The sequence below is a fragment of the Odontesthes bonariensis genome, chromosome 12 (genome assembly GCF_027942865.1).
Source record: "Odontesthes bonariensis isolate fOdoBon6 chromosome 12, fOdoBon6.hap1, whole genome shotgun sequence".
Classification (NCBI taxonomy): domain Eukaryota; kingdom Metazoa; phylum Chordata; class Actinopteri; order Atheriniformes; family Atherinopsidae; genus Odontesthes; species Odontesthes bonariensis.
The window spans coordinates 13,404,072-13,423,883 of NC_134517.1; the positions used below are offsets into that span (position 1 = coordinate 13,404,072).

The window sequence follows — 19,812 nt, forward strand, 5'->3', positions numbered from 1 at the left end:
TAGCTTTCAAGTCTCAAGTAAGTCCCAAGTCTTAGCTTTCAAGTTTCAAGTAAGTCCCAAGTCTTAGCTTTCAAGTTTCAAGTAAGTCCCAAGTCTTAGCTTTCAAGTCTCAAGTAAGTCCCAAGTCTTAGCTTTCAAGTTTCAAGTAAGTCCCAAGTCTTAGCTTTCAAGTCTCAAGTAAGTCCCAAGTCTTAGCTTTCAAGTTTCAAGTAAGTCCCAAGTCTTAGCTTTCAAGTCTCAAGTAAGTCCCAAGTCTTAGCTTTCAAGTCTCAAGTAAGTCCCAAGTCTTAGCTTTCAAGTCTCAAGTAAGTCCCAAGTCTTAGCTTTCAAGTCTCAATTAAGTCCCAAGTCTTAGCTTTCAAGTCTCAAGTAAGTCCCAAGTAATTTTTTCTTGGGCAAGTCAAGTCCTGTAATAGGTCAGGTCAAGTCAAAGTCAAGTCACCTTATTAATGCAATTTTACCTGCAGAATCTGATCTTAATAAAGTGAACAGACAACATCATTGGCCAATGTGTCCAACCTGTCCACCCTGCATCACATCAAACTAACGTTAGCTAAGTACCGATTAGGCTAACAGGATAATATTAGCTAATTTGACAAGCATTCACTGGTCAGAATGGATCTTCAAATGACGAACAAAGTTCGAAGTTATGCTAGATGCTTAACACGCAAGCCATTCAAGTCATCGTGTCTCAAGTCAAGTCAAGTGCCGAGTCTTTAACTTCCAAATCCGAGTTGAGTCTCAAGTCTTTTATTTTTTGTCAAGTCAAGTCACAAGTCATCAAAACAGCAACTCGAGTCGACTTGAGTCCAAGTCACAGTGACTTGAGTCCCCATCTCTGGATATAGGAGCCAAGTGGATAAACTATATTTGAGGGTAATGTTGCAGCAAGAGTTAGCTAAAGACTGTGTATGTGCAGCAAGCATGTTTCATTGGACTGGTTTAACAACTTGGTCAGTTCAAAGCTGAACTGAAGAAAATTGAGATGCACTGGGGGATTAGTTCCAACTGTCAGCGTCTGAACTTTAGAAGACGTAAATGTTAGTATCTTAGAAATAATTCATCGTGATTTATTTTTAATGTATTTTTTTCGTGTAGAAGTAGCCAACGCTAACAGCTTAGGTAATGAAGATGTTACACCAACGTTGATGAAGTTTATGCTGTTACTTTTTGAAAGATTATCATTATTAAGATTGACAACGTCATAACGTCACTTAGTTAACTGATTGTTTTGCAGTTGATGGTTCTGTAATCCAGAGAACCTGCAGCTGTATGGATACTGCCAGTCCTCTACTCATACTAACTTACTAACTCACAGCTACACTGCTAAATTATTTCCCTCTCGGATCAATAGAGTAACTATCTATATTTTCATATCGGGCTGAAGTGTTTTTGGTATGACTGAAGGAATAACTTCCTTATGTTTGTATTTACGCCATTAAACTACACAATGAATGCCCATACTGTGTACATATATATATATATAAATATATATATATACACACACACACATATATATATTAACCTTTAGAAAAGCAAACTCAGACCTTACGTACTTTCTGGAGTAAGGCCTACAGGTACATGTAGCAATTCCTGATTTTAATCAGTGGAGGGTGGTGTTTCTCTGCTGTGTGAAAACTATCAAATTCAATGACATCACTTTGTCTGCAGTTACATCAGGCTCAGGTTCAGGTGAAGATGAGGGACCAACGACAACACAAAAATGCTACTGTGATTGATTTATTTGACTTTTTTTTTCCATTTTTCCTTCAACTTCAAGGTCATGTGCCTGCTGCCAGAGGCACATTACCCAAAGTGACATCATTGTGAAGTCAGGAGAGTATGACATCATCTTTGAGATGCTCCAAATGATATCACAGTGACTTTTATGATATTGGCTTCAGCTTTTGCATTTTGAACTCTTTTTACATTCTGAACATTCAAATTATAATTTGAACATTAACTATTACTGACTTTTAAGTATCTTTCTTCTTCTTTTTTTCCCATCTTTTTGTCCATCTCACCAGGCTTTCCAGGTCCTGCCATGAGCAGAGTTGTCACTATATCCAGCATCTTTCCGTCCTTCTTGCACCCACCTATGCCGCTACTTCCTCGTGTTTTCTGGTGTTAGCACCACACGCTTCTATTTCTGATACAGAAGGGCTTCTCACAGGGATTGTATTCAGCTTGCCTTTACAAGGTAGCTCATTTTAGTGAGGATGGTGAGAGCAAAGATTCAAGCTATGTTGTGGTGGCAATTATATAGTGGTTCAGACTAATCAGAGTCCTTTGCTGCCAGCATTGTCCAGCTTTTAGCTGTAATAAGTGGGAGGGTGCAAAACATTTCTAATTGAGCACCCACTCCTCAAAACAAAAATGCTCCAACTCCTTCAAGTTGGATGGGTTCTGATGGTATACAGCAATCTTTATGTCATACCACAGATTGTTTTTTTGTTTTTTTTAATCAAACTGAGGGCTATGATTCTGACTTCCTGAGACATTTAAATGGTTCCCCTTAAATCACTACATTAGTATGCTTGGAGCCTCTGTCCCAGTTTCAGTAAAGTGAAATAGGTTTTCCTCAAGAATATCTGTGTTCAGCACCATCCATCATTCCTTTAATTTAGTAACATTTCTGAGGCCCATCTTGTGAAAGCATCTCCACAGCATGATGCTGCCACCACCAACTCGGGATGGTTTCCTCAAGGTGATGAAAGACGTCGGGTTTGCCCCTGCTGTAGCATTTTGTGGAGTTGCCATGATGTTGGTTATCTCAAAACATGCTGTTGTTTTTCTTTTTATTTCCAGCATTTTGCTGTGTTTTTTCTGGTCACCCTGCCAAAGGCTTTAAGTGTCCTATAGTGGTCCTATGGACAGACCCAAGAGTTTTGGTCATCTGCCCTTTCTTGACAGGTTTGTTCTGTTGGGGTATTCTTTTGATTTTCTAATTGTGAATTTGACGGTTCCCTTTTTTTTTTTTTAAATCAAGTTTATAATCAATTTTATGAACCAAAATTGGTGGAATATGCTGTCCTAGACTGTTCCTATCATGAAATTTTACTAGGCTAATCTAATATGATGAACAAAATTAAGATTGAATGTATGAGTATATCAGCATTTTGACACAATTTTACTGAAAGGACTGCGGTGCTTAAATAAGTTTAAAAAAAACTATTAGCATGACAAAGCTGTTGATGCCATAAATCCGAGATCACTTGACACAAATGGGATCATTTGAGGTTGTCTTGCTCTATGACACTCACACCAGATTATTTAAGTTATTACCTGTTACTGTATTGTCACCCCTGAGCTCAAATGCAAAGGTGTCCTGTATGTATTTGTGGTATTTTGTCATGGTATGTTTGCATTTCATAAAAACTGAATAAAAAAGGAGACACATCAATTAAAAAGTGAAGCCCCTAAACAAAACATCTGGCTTTAAATTACGACCTTTAACATAGGTTTACAAGTGAAACTCTACCAATGTTGCTCTTTCAGGTCAACATGACATGAAGTTTAGCGAATAAGGTACATTTCTGTGAAATCCCATTTATGTATTGTACTGTTGGTGTTGACTAGCGATCTGGAGGATTTTAAATCACGAGTGTCCTTAAATCTCTAAAAGTGTTACGCTGATTAAACCCGCAAAGCTGTGGTTAACTAGCTCCAGTGGCCCCCTGCAGGGGGTGGGGGTCTCTAAAATCCTGGAATGAAAAGTTTTTTTTGTGCTCCATTTTAAAAATTTTAATTACTTAATGTCATAATGAAAGCCAATCTGGCTGAGTGAAGTAGTGAGAGACTGAATTTTTCATTAACAATAATGATGGATGTTCTTTAAGGGTCCTGTCACCCCTCTAAAATTGTGCAAAATGGTATAGTCCACACCTGTCGGTTCAACAGAGTTGTACATATGGAGTGCAGCCAGACGGGCGGGGGGGGGGTCATGTCTTTCCCTAAGAAAGGGAAAACTGGATACCAGAAAAGGAAAGAAAGAAAGAAAAGAGAGGGAGAGAAAATGAAATGAGGGGAACCAGCTTCTTACTAATTTCTTTGAGAAGAGATGTGAGCAGCACAACTGAACCAACACAGTTTGGGCTGATATCAGCAGCAGTTGTGTCAGATGAAGGCAGCACTTAGGCTTCATTTAGGGACAACACAGATTAATTACTATCAGAAATTCATCAATCGATATTTTAACCCTTCCCAAATCATTAGGCCTACATATTTAGCATCAATGGATTCCTTGTAATTTCAGGATTGCCACTGCCATCACACTATCTGAAAACCGAATGCACCAGACCCCCCAAAACTGTAATGTTAATAACAAATAATCTACCATCATTTAGAAGTGAATCAAATGAAACAAGAGGAAGAGAATATTCCAGCTTTAAGGCCATAATGAATTATTAATTAAGGCAGAGTCTAATTAATATATGAGTGAAGTCTGGCCATTTTACTTTTATTATTCTGCCTATTTCTGCCCTACAAAGCCAAAGAGCAGTAAGTGCAAAAACCCCAAACTGAGAAAAACAGCTTTTTGTGTTTTTTTTACACCAAGTAAAAGTTTTAAATTATATTTAACAACAAAACGTATTATTAGATAGATTAAAGCTATGGTAGGTAATCCTAGAGAGCTAGCAAGAGAGCTAGCAAGATTCGAAAGTGTCCCCTCCTCTAAGCTCCACCCCCCCCTCCCCATTCCGTCAGTGCTTCATCCAAAGCCAGTGGAACCGCATGCGCACATGGAGCAGGGAGCCGGCAGAGGGGGGCGTAGGCAGAAAGCAGAGGCATCTGATTGGTTTTTTGTAGGCGACCAATCCGAGATCAGCGTCCGCTGATCTCGGATTGGTCAGCTTTTTCTCAGTCCTGCAGCTGCCACAGAGGTCTGATTATTTTCGTCCCTTTTTCTAAATACATCTTGTATAGATTTCTCTCAGGATAGACGGACCATTTCACCCAGTATTACAAAATGTGTTTCTGAACAGGATTACCTACCATGTCTTTAAAGTAAGGTGAACACCACCCTTTTAGTTTTTTTACATTTTTGCTAAATCTGGTAATTTTATAGGCTATACTGCGTTTTGCCTTTGTATTACTGCTTAAAATTACACACGCATACATAATGGTATTGCAGTAAGATGACCAAAATCACTCTTTTTATGGAAAAATCAGTAGGCACGCACAATATTTTTGATGTAAAAATGTTCCTTGATGCCTAAGCAATGGAACAAATGTGTATTTTGTAAACATTAGTGTAAAAATGAAAATTCTCTCTCTCTCTCTCTAATTCCCTGGTTAACAGTTAATTTCTAATTACCACCTTTGTTTAACTCGAAACTAATGGAGCAAGTTGTAATACTACACAAGTTCTCTCTGATTTCTCTAATGTCTCTCTAGCTACCAAGCATATGAGAAACACTAGTTAGCAAGCTAGCTAGTTGAACCTAGCACAAGACAAAACAAATGTAATTACAATTTCTCAAGCTATGCTGCAGGACTATGTTTAGAAAGACATTAGATAAACTATTATGCATATTTACTTTGCTCTATTAGATTCTTATAATTGCTAATAAATGCACACTTTCAAGAAAAAGCTAGGTAGCATACCTTGAGAAAGTGTGAATTGGCCTACACTTACTAATTAGCAATCGCAATTAGCATTTTCTTTGTTCTTTGTTCATTTTCTTGCCTAATCCTTGTAAACGTGCAATCAGGCACAATTTCTGTATGGCCTTTCAAGTTTATGCTGCTTGGGAGTGTAAAGAAAGTGTATTAGCATTAGCAATCGCGATTAGCATTAGCAAACACAATTAGCATTGTTCTGGTACAATAATTTCCTCTACCAATGTTTACAAACATATAAAGATTGCAAAACATCATAGTTTTTTTAATGCCATACTTAAGGTATGTTGCCTGACACTTTCTAGAAAGTGTAAACACACTTGTTAGCATTCACATCACTTTTTATATATAATAAAACCAAGGCAGACAGCAGCAAGGGCAAGTTGAACCAAGGCAGACAGCAGCAAGGGCAAGTTGAACCAAGGCAGACTGCAGCAAATATGAAGGCAAACTGCAGTAAAAGCATGTAGAACCAAGGCAAACTGCAGCAAAGACACATACTGCACTTTGGCTTGGTTTTACTCTACTTTTCTATACACACTGCAAATTAAAATCACAAATATTTACATGAAACTGTTTATTGATCAACATACAATTTTAACAGATTGAAGAGCTGACCCTGCACTTTGAATTTCTGCAAAAAAAAATTTTTGAAAAAAATCACATACTGCTCTTTGCCTTTGTAGGGCAGATTTATTATGCGTTTCTCAATATAGAGGTTAAACTAAGAATGTTATTATTCTCTTTGTCTTACGCCATACCATGGGAAAAATATGCGTGAGAACTATTGATCAAGTCCAGCATGGAGGCCCACCAAGATGGTTTATAGGGCCCAGAATTTCGTGCTACGTCCCTCCCTAACTCCCATATAGACTGTTAGAGGTATCTGGCATCACTAAAGTCGCATAAAATACAAATAAAAACACAGTATATGAGTAAATGTGCTCCTTGCACGGATCTGTGTGATGATGTTATTGTTCTACAGGTTGACATTCAGCCTCTTTCTCTCTTTCTGTGGGTGTGCTGATTCCCCGCCCACTGTTTTTTCCTCCACATTCATATCCCGTCTATAGGCTACTAGAGCCACATCCCAGGCAGGCATTATCCTCCAGATAAATCTTTTCCCGTCTTCTACTAGCAGAGACTACTCATCTGCAAGCAACCAAAACACTACGCCATTCTCCGGTAGGCTACGTTTTTCTTTTTCTTTTTCTCCCTTTCGCCTTCCTTTTGGACAGACAGCGGTTTCATGCTCTGCCGATTCACATTCTATGCATCTGCCGGGACTGTTTGGGAGGACGTCGGCGCCGATCGCAATGCATTGCGATGCAGAGATAGGGAATAAAGGTAATGATATGTGTTTAAACTGCACATTCTGAGCTGAACGCAGCAGCAGCAGGAGCGGCAGTATCCGGTGCGGGTAGAGTACAGGGAGGTGGCGGAGTTTCTGTGCACACCACTGGACGCTGCAAACCGAAGTGCCTCTGCAGCGCCGCAGCTTTTCGGAGGGATACCGTCCCGTTACGTGACAACAAGCCCAAAGCTCGATCGGTTAGGGAGGGGGGGGGGGGCAACGCGGCACCCCGCCCGTCTCGCCTCATTTGGACTGCAGGGATAACGACCTAACCCGTGAAATCACAGCGCAGAAACCACCAGCAGGGTCTCGCTGGCCGCCCCGTCACCGCTTTCCTCCATACCGCACCTCTGCGTCAAAGGTAGGCTCTGCGAGACAGTGTGCTGCCTGGAATGGAGGCACCGTAGGGGTTCATACTCCCAGCGGTGATAGTGGTAATGATGACGCTTTAAAGCAGCCGAATTTGTCATTACGCAAATGCAGCACCGCTGTCCTCTTTTTTCCCCCCCTGCTCAGTTTGTATTATTGTTGTGTAGTACTTGAGGGGATGAGTGAAGGACTTTGGTTTCATGCGAGCGCCTTGTGAGAGAGATGCGTTAAAAGAAAATGACGTAGGGAATTCCCACAGTAATCCAATAGCGCGAGATGACACCTGCACATTCCGCCAGTGCAGTCCATGATGGCCTGCTTAGCCATGTGCGCAAAGCGGCTGCGTGCGGCCTCGGCAGCGCGCAGATGGACCAGAAATGATTCAATTTGGAGACAAACTGTTATGTAACGGAATTTTTGCTGACGCTATTCTGCCATAAGCGGGGGTTACCTTCACGTCTGCTCTGTTGTGTTGGAAATGGCCTGTGTTTACAGATTGGTTATCACCGAGCCCAGTGTCAACAATCAACTGTAATAATCGAGATTGGATTGCGCTATGTTGGATTAATCATTTTTTAACGTTTTTTTTTTGTCAAGGCAGAAACTGCAAATCTGCAAACATGCTCGGCTTTTTAAAAAGTATGATACATTAGACAAACCTGATATCCCATTTGAACAAGCACTAATAAGGAATTGCTATCGTCCCGATAAAAAAAAAACTGGGTAGATTTCACAAAGTGTGTGACTATTTTGGTTCTGACAGCTGTGCCAGAGACTGGTAAGAAAATCTAGAAATCTTAAGAAAATTTTAAACCTTCTGGTTAAAAGTGATTTGCAAAAACAAAACACAGTGTTGACAAACTGAAAATGTAGTTTGAAGCTTTAATGCCAAGAGGACCTGTCCTTTAGTATCACTGGAGCTCATGCTTAAACAAAGCTGATCAAAATGGAAGATTTGGGGAGTGTGAAGGATTGCCTCTAGTTTATTTGTTGTCTTTTAGAAGAAGATACCTGTGTTTAATGGGGAGGGAAGGGGTCTCAACAGACAAGTCGACTCTGATATTTTCACTTGTGCTACTCTGTAAGACCCCCTTCACTGGATGTGTGGATATGTTTGATACTCTCCCGACCTACATCTCTTGGAATCTAGTTTATTGTATAACTGCCAGAACAGGACAATTTACAGTTATTCTTAAGTCTTTCCAATTCTGGGTTTTTAGTTGCCTAAATCTTTTGCGCTTCTTTTGGGCTGTGTTGGGCACTCTAAAATCCACCCAAGGGAAAAATCCAACATAAAGGTAAAAAAACATCCATATACTAGGCTATACACAACTCAAGTTATTAGTGTTAGTAAACTGGTGCTGAAAGTCTCTGAATACCTTTTTGCTTGAAAATTCCTCAACATTTTTGGTTAGTGACAATTGTTTTCTGTGGTCAACAGACATTTTGAATTTTAAGTTGATGTTAGGATTGTCTCCTGGAGTCATTTTAAACAGATAGCAATGGTCTCCTAGCCTGGGAATTCCCATGCTGCTTTGCGTGCGGTTTCATTCACACTGTAAAGTCAGCCTGGAAACCACCACCCTTATTTTTGCCTGAGTTAGGGAACCAATCACAGAACCGGGGGGGGGGGGGTGTGGCAAGACGATGACGACGTCTATGCGCTACACCGAAGCTTGTAGAGTGTTAATCCAACATGGCAGCGGACACAACGTTACCGTTCGATGCAGCCTTAGAAAGTGTTTTAAGTAGCTTAGAACGCAAGTTTACTTTTAAAAAAGAGCAAAGCGTCTTCTTCTTCCTCGTCGAATTTCTGTCGCTCTACATACGTCATCTGGTATAAGTGATACAATTGGCTATGAATCGCACGCAAAGCAGCATGGGAAGAACCAGACGCCATTTGATAGATATTCGTAGCGCCCAATAAACGGCTCTAGGCATTCGTAAACCACGCCTCAAATACGACAAAATGCACACCTAGTTCCCAGACAAACCATCTCATCGAGATGTGGACGCGTCAGCCAGGCTAATGGTCTCCAGTGGTTGGGCGCATTCCAGGAATGAAATAAGACAATGGTCTGTCGTGAACTGAAAGCAACTGGAACACCAGCATCATTGTCTATAATATAAATTGCATATATAATTGCACATATTATTATAATATTGCATATAAATGCAACTTAAATATTATGTGGACAGAATTAAATTCTGCCCAAGAAAGATGTTTCTGTTCCACATTTGCACGTTTGAGCTCAGAAATCGTTCTGAAGGAAGGGTTTTGTTAAAAAATGGCTAAAGGTGTATATCGAGGAGTAATTGTGAGACCACAACAACACTGTACTAGCTGTTACTCAAGATGATAAAGGGTTGCACAAAAAAGGATCAAATAATGAGCGAATGCCACCTCAGAATTCCTCAGCTTCACGTCAGACCCATCAGTGAGACATGAAACTAATGAAAGATAAGTTTCTTTTCGAAAAGCCTTCCCAAAGTCCTGCTGTCAGTACTGACAAAAATAAATTGAAGAGAGGCCAAATATTCAACCGAAAGCTTGTTAATGGCCACCAAAAGTATGTGGTCAAGAAGAAACTTGCTAAGAGACATTAAAAAAATCTTTTTTTAAACTTTATATTTAATTTAATTGTAAAACAAATAGCAAATAGCATATTCAAATTAATTGAATATATTCTCAATCCCCCAGTCTCCCAATTTTCTCCCATTACCACTGACGTCACTTTTGCCTTCACTTCCCACATCTTTTTAACTTCCTTTTTCAGCCCTTCTTATCCTTTTAGCGTCATGTGTTCCTGTTGCTTGGGGTTGCTACATCTTTCACCACCGCCTTCTTCCACAGTTTGTGGACCACCGTAATGTCCGGTTGGTTAGCATGTGTCTCATTAATCAAAACACCTTTTTAAGTCAGGCGGCATGGCGAGGCCTTACTCACTTTACAGGCTGTAAAAAATGTGGGATATAAATAGAATTAGCTGGTGAGTCAGGCTTTAAAATGGGAAGTGCACTCTGCAGGAATGTCACTTACCCCTTCACTTCTTTATGCATACCTCAACAATAATGCATGATTAACGTAACAATTTAACATTTATTTTCTGGCTTTTGTTTCCCTTGAGGTGCTCAATGATCCTTCAACTGATCTTTTGTTTTTCAGTCAGACAGTGTAGCTAAGAACACAGAATAAGTATCATGTTTACATTAAGTGAAATATTCCTGTTTGCTTTTCCGTCTTTGTTCTATTGAAGGAAATTGTCTCTACGTGTCTCCATATGTTTGCCTGATGCTTCAGCTATCTTTGGAACTTTTGGATTTGAAACCTAAAACGTAACATTGTAACGTGTCTCAGAGACTCTGTTAGCCACACATGGAGTTGTCTTAAATTCAAACAAAAGATTTTAACAAGCTAATTTGGCTGAATAAACAGTGCTGTGGTTGGAAAGGACAGAAGTATTCAAATGCCTCCATATACTTTCCCATGTGTTACTAATTCCAGACATGTGCTTCCACAGCAATGTGTTTAGGGAAATGCCCTGAGCGGGACAGAGCTACACCCTGTCTGGGAAGTGGCAACACTCTAGCTTTAATGCCAGACCTAAAAAACTACAACCTCAGACAAGGCCTCATTGCTGTGTTGTGGTCAGGTTGCACATTGTATCTTCACTTCTCAGTCAGAAATACTGTGTGTACAGCATGGATAAGAAGCACTGTGTATGGTTTTGTCAGTGGGTGCTTTATTTGTGTTGGAGAGTCTTCTTCTTATTGTGAGTCATAATAAGACCTGAGTGGCACTGTGTGGGTGTGTGTGCCAGCTCTCAAGGTGCCCGTTCTGTCAGGCAGTAAAGTACTGCAGTCACCTCCACGGGGGCACAGAGGGGTCCCTCTGCTGACACCAACAGACTCTCGCACAGAGGAGCAGGAATCACTGAACTCACATCAAGGCACCTGCAGCTCATCACACAGATCCAGACGGCAAAAACACAAGGGTTAAAATAAGTGAATATTACATTACATTAAATTACGGTAATTTTGCAGACGCTTTTATCCAAAGCGACTTACAATAAGTGGGTTCCACATCGGTAGGCAAAAGAACTTCAGGTCACAAGAAATCATAAGTAAAACCAAACAGCTAAGAGCATAACTAGTGCTAGAGTCAGCGCGGTAAGTTAGGTACCTAGACAAATGGGAAGACAATTTAGAAAACAAATAAGCGCGTAAGAAGCTGGGACGAAACAGGTGATGTCCTAAGAGGGCGGATCAGGGTAGTGTTTGCTGAAGAGATGGGTTTTCAGCCTGCGGCGAAAGATGGGCAGCGACTTAGCTGTCCATTATTAGTCTATCGCAGTATAAAAATAATAATTTACTCCTCTGCCATGAATTGCTTTGTCTTAGCTTATCAGAAAACCAAAGATATAACACTGTTTTAGAAGTAGTTCAAATCTTGTGTTAACTGTACATATAAACACAATGCAATGTTAAGAAACCATGTCTCACCTTGATGATCCTCAGATTAGGAAAGGCAGAAATCCTCTGATTTGATGAAACAAAGATTAAACTCTTTGGCCACATTTCCAACAGTGTATATGTAAGAAACCAGGAACTCATATAATTCCTACTATCTTTTCCTGCTAAATTACTATCTTTACATTACTTTACATTGTTAGATGTAAAGCCAATGATTTTCTTTGAGGAAGCTCTTCTTTTTTGCCTCTCAGTAGCCTTGATTTCTTGATGGAAGATGGTCTTTGCATCTTCTGTGGGTTGGGGTCACTTAACAATACAATCAAGAAGACTGTAACTTAATCTGTGACCTCACAGAAGATGTCAACAGTTCAGATAACATCCCTATGACGGCGGGCATGTGCACTAGTATTTAAGAGGTGAAATTATAAGTATATAAATGCAAAAAAAGAAAGCACCCCCCAAAAACCTGTTTTTGCGTGTGTCACTGTGGCAAATTGTGTGTCGGTTGATGTGACAACAAAATAACCAAAGCAATTTAGGTTGAGTGTGAATCAATGAAATGGGGAACACTTAAAAAGCTCAATGTTCTGAACACAGACAATGTGAACCTACGGGCGAAATAAGTATTTTTGCTGTTTTCATTTATTTGTTTTTGCGGTTTTCAATCATTTTGGCTCTAGGGCACAGTGGATTTGAATCTGATTTGATTTCTTCTGAATCTCAACAAACATTTAGGCTTGACCACAGAAACATGACCCAGGCAGTTGTTTCAGTGCTATAAAACAAACACACATGGACATTGAGTGGGGAATTGTTCTAAACATAATTTGCCGCTGCAGGTCTTTGTGGAGATGTGTATGATACTGCATGGCACTGACAAAACATTTTCAGCACACATGTGTAAGCAGTAGAGAGGCATAGCCATCCTAGAATTTTGAGGAATCCGTATGTTGTCATACTTTTGGCATGGTGTGTGTAAGGGCTTATAGATACAGCCATAATGCTAACATTGTGCCTGTCACATGGGCCAAATTTACACAGCCTCTGCTTTCATTTTGAAAAAGAAAAACAACAACAACAAAAGACAGCCTATCACATAGAAGCATAACGCCCAAAATATATTAAAAAAAAATCCTCAATGTCCTCCTGTTAGAGGAATGTTTTCTGAAGATTGTCTCCCAGAAAGAAAGTGCAAGAAAAACAGCAATCCAGCACAGTCTAGTGTTATTATTAGATCCTGTGCTGCAGATGTGTTTCCTGTTTAGAATACACTGCCAGGGATGCATAGTACAAATTGCCAAATTTTTGCAAAGTAGATGTCAACATCATAAACATCTATTAATATCCTGAAAGAGAATGGTTAGAATCGGGAAAACGATTTCACTTTGTGGTTGTCATATGACACGTTTTCTATATTTGCTTCCTGAGAGGCAATCACTAATCCAGGTCAAACTGCAGAGCGGAGTAGTTTGGATTATAATAGAACGTGGAAGCTTTTCAAAAGAAAAAAAGACTGGATCTATTCCAGATTGCCTGATGCCTTCGTATGAGATCTTGTCCTTGCTGTAATTGGTGCACAGACTCCTCATTCGCTCTATTATGAGTGGAATGGCTGCATCTCCCACTAGACATTAGTGTTAGACAATGCCTGGCAAAGATTGGAGGAGGGCAAATTTTGGGCCATAGATGCACTTACATAAAATTACATATACACCAGTTACATATACACCTATTTTTAATTTATTTATTTAGTTTTCCTTCAACTGAGTAAGCCTCTGCGTGGTGATGGATATGGCCCCTCCCCGCTAGTGCTATATGATTGCATATAAGGCTTTTTGCACACGTGAGCTGGATTTATGTACTTCTGCATCTGTGATGAAGGTTTTATTCTCCCATAAATCCCTCTGAGGTTTGTGTGTGTGTGTGTGTGTGTGTGTGTGTGTGTGTGTGTGTGTGTGTGTGTGTGTCGGGGCCACGCTCTGGTAATCTTGTTGAGTCAGGGGCTTCCAGGCTTTCTTGTGTTAAATGCAACAGATTTTATTTCAACATCATACCTTGGAAAGACAGCCAATCCACATGCAGCGATGCTGAGGTCATTTCATCATTTACTTTCAAAATGCAAAGTAAAGTGAGTCAATTGATTTTGACATGCAAGTGGTTTGACTTAGTTTTTAATCCAAATTTACAAACAATAATTGGTAAGTTTGACATTTGTCAGAAGGATCATCTCATCTAACTTTGTAAAAAGAAAGGCAGACTAAGGTCTTTTCTTGTGTTAGATACATAACTTTATGTTACATCATTGGCTTCTTCAGTCAGTCATCAGCAATGGCATTCATTCCCACATTGGTTACTTTTCTGCAAACTTCCTTCAGATATGCCCATGAAAGTGACAGAAAGAGCCACAGTTAACAGTTAAACTGTTAGTTGAATATCAATAATATATATCATGGGGATGGCCCTGTGACGGACCGGCGACCTGTCCAGAGTGCACCCTGCCTCTTACAGCTTATCCCGGTCCCGGTTATTTTGCCTATTTGAGTACTATTGGGGGCTGGATTACTGGTGTGGTGGTTAGCACCGTCACCTCACAGCGAGAAGGTTCCAGGATAAACTCCCGGCTGGGGCCTTTCTGTGTGGCGTTTGCATGTTCTCCCTGTGTATGTGTGGGTTCTCTCCAGGTACACCAACTTCCTCCCACTGTCCAAAAACATGCCTGTTACATTAATTGGTGTGTCTAAAGGAATTGTCCTTAGGAGTGTTTGTGTGGCCCTGTGATGGACTGGACCCTATCCATGGTGTACTCTCACCCAATGACCGCTGGGATATGCTCCAGCCCCCCCGCGACCCGACCGATGGATTAAGCGGGTATAGAAAATGGATGGATGGTTTGATGAGTACTATTACCTCAACTGTCTATATTTTCTTACTAAAATACAGTTTACGCCACATCTGAGGCCTGCAGACAAGGCAACAGTTTCATAGCATTACTCACAGCTAAGCTTAGCTTAGGGCTTAGCGTAGACTACAACCCGCGTAATTTTCCAGCAACTGCACCGGGTCTATATTAGCTAATATTACCAAGCAATTTCCACCTTAAAAAAGGTGAGAAATCCCTCTGCTTTTCAGACTATGTGAAACCAACTCCCTCAGGCAAGATGGAGAAATCATAAGTCATCTTTCTTTTAAAAACAAAATGGCTCAGGTTAAGACTGACAGCTGCTCCCCAGACACTTCCCAAACTGACATCTGTGGATCAAAGAGCTTCCTTGGGTGGTAGATACAGCCACCTGTCTTCTCTTTCTCTTGTTTACTTAGGCGGCGTACATTGTCAAGACCATAGGAACAGAAGCTAGAGAGAGATTGTATGTCTGTAAGTGTAAGGGTTGTCCTCCTCAATGGTTTCATATAGATATAGCAGCTTTCAATAAGATAATTTCAGTACTCTTTCTGGATAAAACTATATAATCAGAAAATACAAACTTATGTTTGTAATTATTTCAAAGAAGCAGTTGGTGAGTTATATATATATGCCATACCATTCTAATTATGGTGAGTAATAATTTAACGAGGAAAACGGAGGAAATTGTGCACAGTTCTTGCTACAGCATTTCTTTTTCATGAGAGAAATGTCAGAGAGGAATGAATGATCATGGCAGTGCCAGAAAGTTAGTACACAGGAAGGGTTCTGTCACAGGAAACATACTGGTAATAAATGTTAAATAATGAGTTAAATCCAACTCTCAATATGCAGTCAGTACTTTTGTGGTGTGGGAACAATTATTTTTGTCACTTATTCCTGTCTGTCTTTCTTCTCTGTCCCCATCTTCAGGTTGTTGTTGCCACTGGATAACATAATCAAGCTTGCAACGGTTGTTGGACGCCTTCAACTTTGACAAAGCACCAAAAGGGGCGGATGATGGGAGCCTTTGAAGGGAGGAAATCTACAGATCTTTTTCAAGACTCCCGTGTTTTCTTCACACTAACTCACAACTGAAATCAGCAAAATGCATCATTAGATTGATGACTAGTCCATATAATAAGAACCGCCTCCTCTTTACTAAATCTTCTTGGCTCATCACCAGTCCCTCAACATGCGTCCCTCCCTCGCCACAGCGGTCTTACCACCCAGAACTCGTTCCCACAACCCACCCAACCTGGCAGTTGGAGGCCGTGAACATCTGTCAGCCCCTCGTAGGCGCAGCCCTCACCTGCGGCACACCCTCAGTCCAGAAAACCTGCGGACGCTGGCAGAGAGGGGCGGGGCATCCGTCGACACCGCCTCTGTTGTCGGCGGTCCTATCGGGCTCACACGAGCTAACAGCGATACAGACCTGGTAACATCCCATAGTAGGTCATCGCTAACAGCATCCACCCTGGAATACTCACTGAACCGAGGCCAGAACCTTGTCATATCCTGGGACATCAAGGAGGAAGTGGATGCTACTGACTGGATTGGGCTGTACCATATTGGTGAGATTATCATTTTTTCATATTAACTGTAGTTGCTAGTGGAGACAGATCAAGGCCAAATTTCAAGTCATGGAGCAAGTTTTCATAAGAAAATTGCAAGTCAAATACTTTTGAAATAAGAGCATTTCAACAGCTTTCTCTCAAAACAATGTTGCTAGTACTTCATAGATAAAATATAGTTTCAATGATAATATTTAATATCTTTTCAGCTTTGATTAGATGATAATTAGCAATGCGTCTAAAGATACATCTTGATTGATCACAGTCTCTTACCTCCTTGAGCTACAATATAACCACATATTGTGAAATATGCATTACTACAATCAAATAGATTGGAGTTTTCTTATGAATTTGTGCTTTTTAAAAACAACTGTCTTGAATTTAAAAAGCTGCGTCTTTTCTGTACCTGTGATTGAGTGACCCTCTATGTTACTATATGTACTTTATGCGACTTATGATGCAGTTACTTAGGTCCACAAATCATGTGCAATGTTTTCTCACAGAATATCAAAGTCTTTTCCTGGGGCTTTATTGTGGCTGCAGTTTGTTAGCGTAACTATTCATTAAAGTGAATATTATAATGGAAGCTTATCCAGCACCTCAAATATCTTCAAGAGCTGAGGGTGAGCACCGATAGTTCTCCATGATAAAAAAAAAAAATCTTTAGATCTTTAGCAATGAAAATGGCCCCAGATTTGATGAGTCTCTTTTCTCTCTAAATTGGAGGTCAAAGTTTAAAGCATTTCTTTAATTCATGGTGAACATGTCAGGTTTGCTGCATTCCTTGAGGCTTCATACATTAGGTTGATATGAAAATGGCAATTATGGTTCCTCACATTCGTTATATTACCAAAGTATTTCATTTTTGTGAAGCAGAAAATACACACTCCATGTGTTTTTTTCTAATTTGTGCTTGCAGAAAGTTCATAAAATTCAACAGTTGCACAGAAACACATTTCCAAAATCATGTGTTTTTTTTTTTCACTGGATCTGAATGCATCTTAGAATCTAGAAAATTTACAGGCCTCTAAAAAATTAGTTGGGCTTCAGTTTATGGCGGACTTTGACTATTTCCACCCTAAAAATAGATCACTTTTGGAGCCCCTCTGCAACAGGCAGGGATGCTCTCGCACATGCTGCAGCACAGTGCAAAAAAAAAGCACGGAGACACAATCAAGTATAACGGACATATTGATAGAGTTGGTGCTGACTGTGCTTGTTGCCAATGCTTCAAGCCCTTCTGAATGTTATCAGTGGACACCTCCAATGAAAATGTCTCACAGTAAAGTTTTGGCTGCCTAACTTGTAATTTTTCACTTATTGTCTATGTATACAATCACTGTAAATATTTAAAAAAAAAATTGAGCTACTTGACTAATTTGAATTTCCCCCATTGGGGGACTAAGAAAGTATTTTTCTATTTCTATTCTATTCTATTCTATTCTATGTATACATCTATGTATGCTAACACCCTACATCCCTCATATAGAGTTAGCAAAATTTTACTTAACATAATTTATTGATTAAAAGCAACCATTAGCCAGCTTTGTGCCAGGCGCTTTATCTGAACATTTTTAGTGCTAAAACAGGGAGAATTTGGAGATTTTCATTCTCTCCAACTGAATGTTGCAACATTCAAAATCTTGTCTTTAATAAAACTATATGGCTGAGAAAAGATATTCACAAAAAAGTCCTGCATTTAATTTTTTTTGACTGATAGCGATGAGTGACAAAAGGAAGGCCCATAATGAGTAAAATCTAGATAAAATAAAATAGACAAAATCTTGTTGAAACAGTTTTTTTCCCCTAAAAGTAAGAAAAATAACTGATTGTTGTTGAAGTACCAGATCTGCTTGCAGTATCAGAATGAATATTGATATTATTAAACCCCTTTTAAATTATACAATGGCAGTATTTAATAATTTTTTTCGTTATGAATAAGATAACAAAATATTGGATAAAATTCAGTATTTACCAATCTCCCTTTTAAGATTACTTTATCGTCATGTACACACAAATGTTAACACGAAATTGCTCATGGGGGTAAGGGTCACTTACTCCAGCTGTCAGTCCATCAATGTTTTTTTGAGCAGCGAGAGTGGGAATCAAACTTCTGGCCTTCCGGTTATTTGACTACCCACTCTAACCACTGAGCCACAGCTCAATCTACAATTGACTTTTTTGCCTGCATAGTAGGAATAATAAAAGCTGTAACAATTGACCTAATTGAAATCTGATTGGTTGGTTTGTAGTTAATTACATTTCTGACTCAACCGGACCCAAGTCCACATCCCACAGTTGGTGCACATATTATATGGATCAGCAGGACAAAAGGAAACAAAGGATATACTTTTATTATTATTTATGATTTAATTATTCAATTTATTATTTGACTATATTCTCAGTCCCCATCTGCACTGTTTTTGCTTTTTTTGTCCCAAATCCTTTCTATTTATAAAATTTTTTTTTGGAAGCTTTAAGGCATTCGGTTACAGAGCTGCCCTGACCCATCTTGTCTTTAAAGCTTTTCAGCTGATCCTAGGGTTTTATTATTGGAACCTCGAGACTAGTAGCCAAGAAGAGTCTTCTGCTCGAGCTTCCAACTCTGAGTCAATACTGAAACATTAGCTGCTGAGACTTTACACAGGACAGGAGGCTGAGTCAACATGTAACGGCTCTGCCTCAGTATAGGATAACACACACCCCATCACAAACTATGCGCGTCTCAGAGGAAAGCAGGGTGGTCTCCGATAATGTATGCTAATCCTGCTTAGAGACAGGAATTTGACAGGGGGGAAAAACATTGACCTGTGTGCTGAAGAAGGCTATCAGACTCAAACTGACAGGCATATCTATCCATGGTGGTGAAAGGTAATACAGGAGAAAGACTGTACATCCAGCACATAATTGATCATAAAGAATCTATGAATTCCAGGCTTTTTTCTGACGCAATAAAGAACTGAGTCCTGATGTCACCTGCAGGGTAGCCTTTTTTTTTTTTTTTAAAGTCTTTAACTCATATCAGTCTATCTGTACTAGCAAAAACCCGATATATAATATTCAGTCCCTGCCATTTCACCATTTGAACAGAAATGCCTGAACAAGATGCCCTACCTGCTATTGCATTTGGTTTAGTCGTTTGGGACTTGTGGAAGATGGTGTTGAATTAAATCAGCTGAAGGAAATATTACTTGACCAAAAATTTCATGTGAGAATTAACATATTGAATTGCTTTTCCAATGCAAGACTGTTGGAGGGAGAAATGTTTTGGACCCAGCACCGAGCAACCATCAGGGATTACTGAACCTTAAGGAACTTCCACATCAATTTCAGGGTGATACTGGAAGACTATGGAGCTAAATCAGTCTCAATTTTCACAAATGCACAGGACGAGATTCACACAAGTATTTCTGATGCACACACAAATATAACTTGATGTACAAACGGCTTCTGGTCTGTGGACTTTGCTGCATTTGTGTGTCATTTTTGAGTCTTTTTTGACCCTGTCAAACAGTCACTTT

General features: G+C 39.8%; 1 protein-coding gene across 6 annotated transcripts in view; it reads left to right on the top strand.

The window, feature by feature from the left end:
- Positions 1-6,689: 6,689 nt before the first annotated feature.
- hecw2a (HECT, C2 and WW domain containing E3 ubiquitin protein ligase 2a) overlaps positions 6,690-19,812 on the top strand; it is a 47,998-nt gene continuing 34,875 nt past the window's right edge. For 4 of the 6 annotated variants that reach the window (XR_012772533.1, XM_075479141.1, XM_075479146.1 and 1 more), the window contains exons 1-2: positions 7,025-7,337; positions 15,651-16,291. Coding sequence is in view for 5 of the 6 variants with exons in the window: in XM_075479141.1 (XP_075335256.1) it covers positions 15,913-16,291 (379 nt within the window). In the remaining variant the exon portion in view is untranslated. Of the gene's footprint in view, positions 6,970-7,024; positions 7,338-15,650; positions 16,292-19,812 lie in introns of those variants that run through there. The other 2 variants (XM_075479143.1, XM_075479144.1) reach the window with 2 other exon arrangements.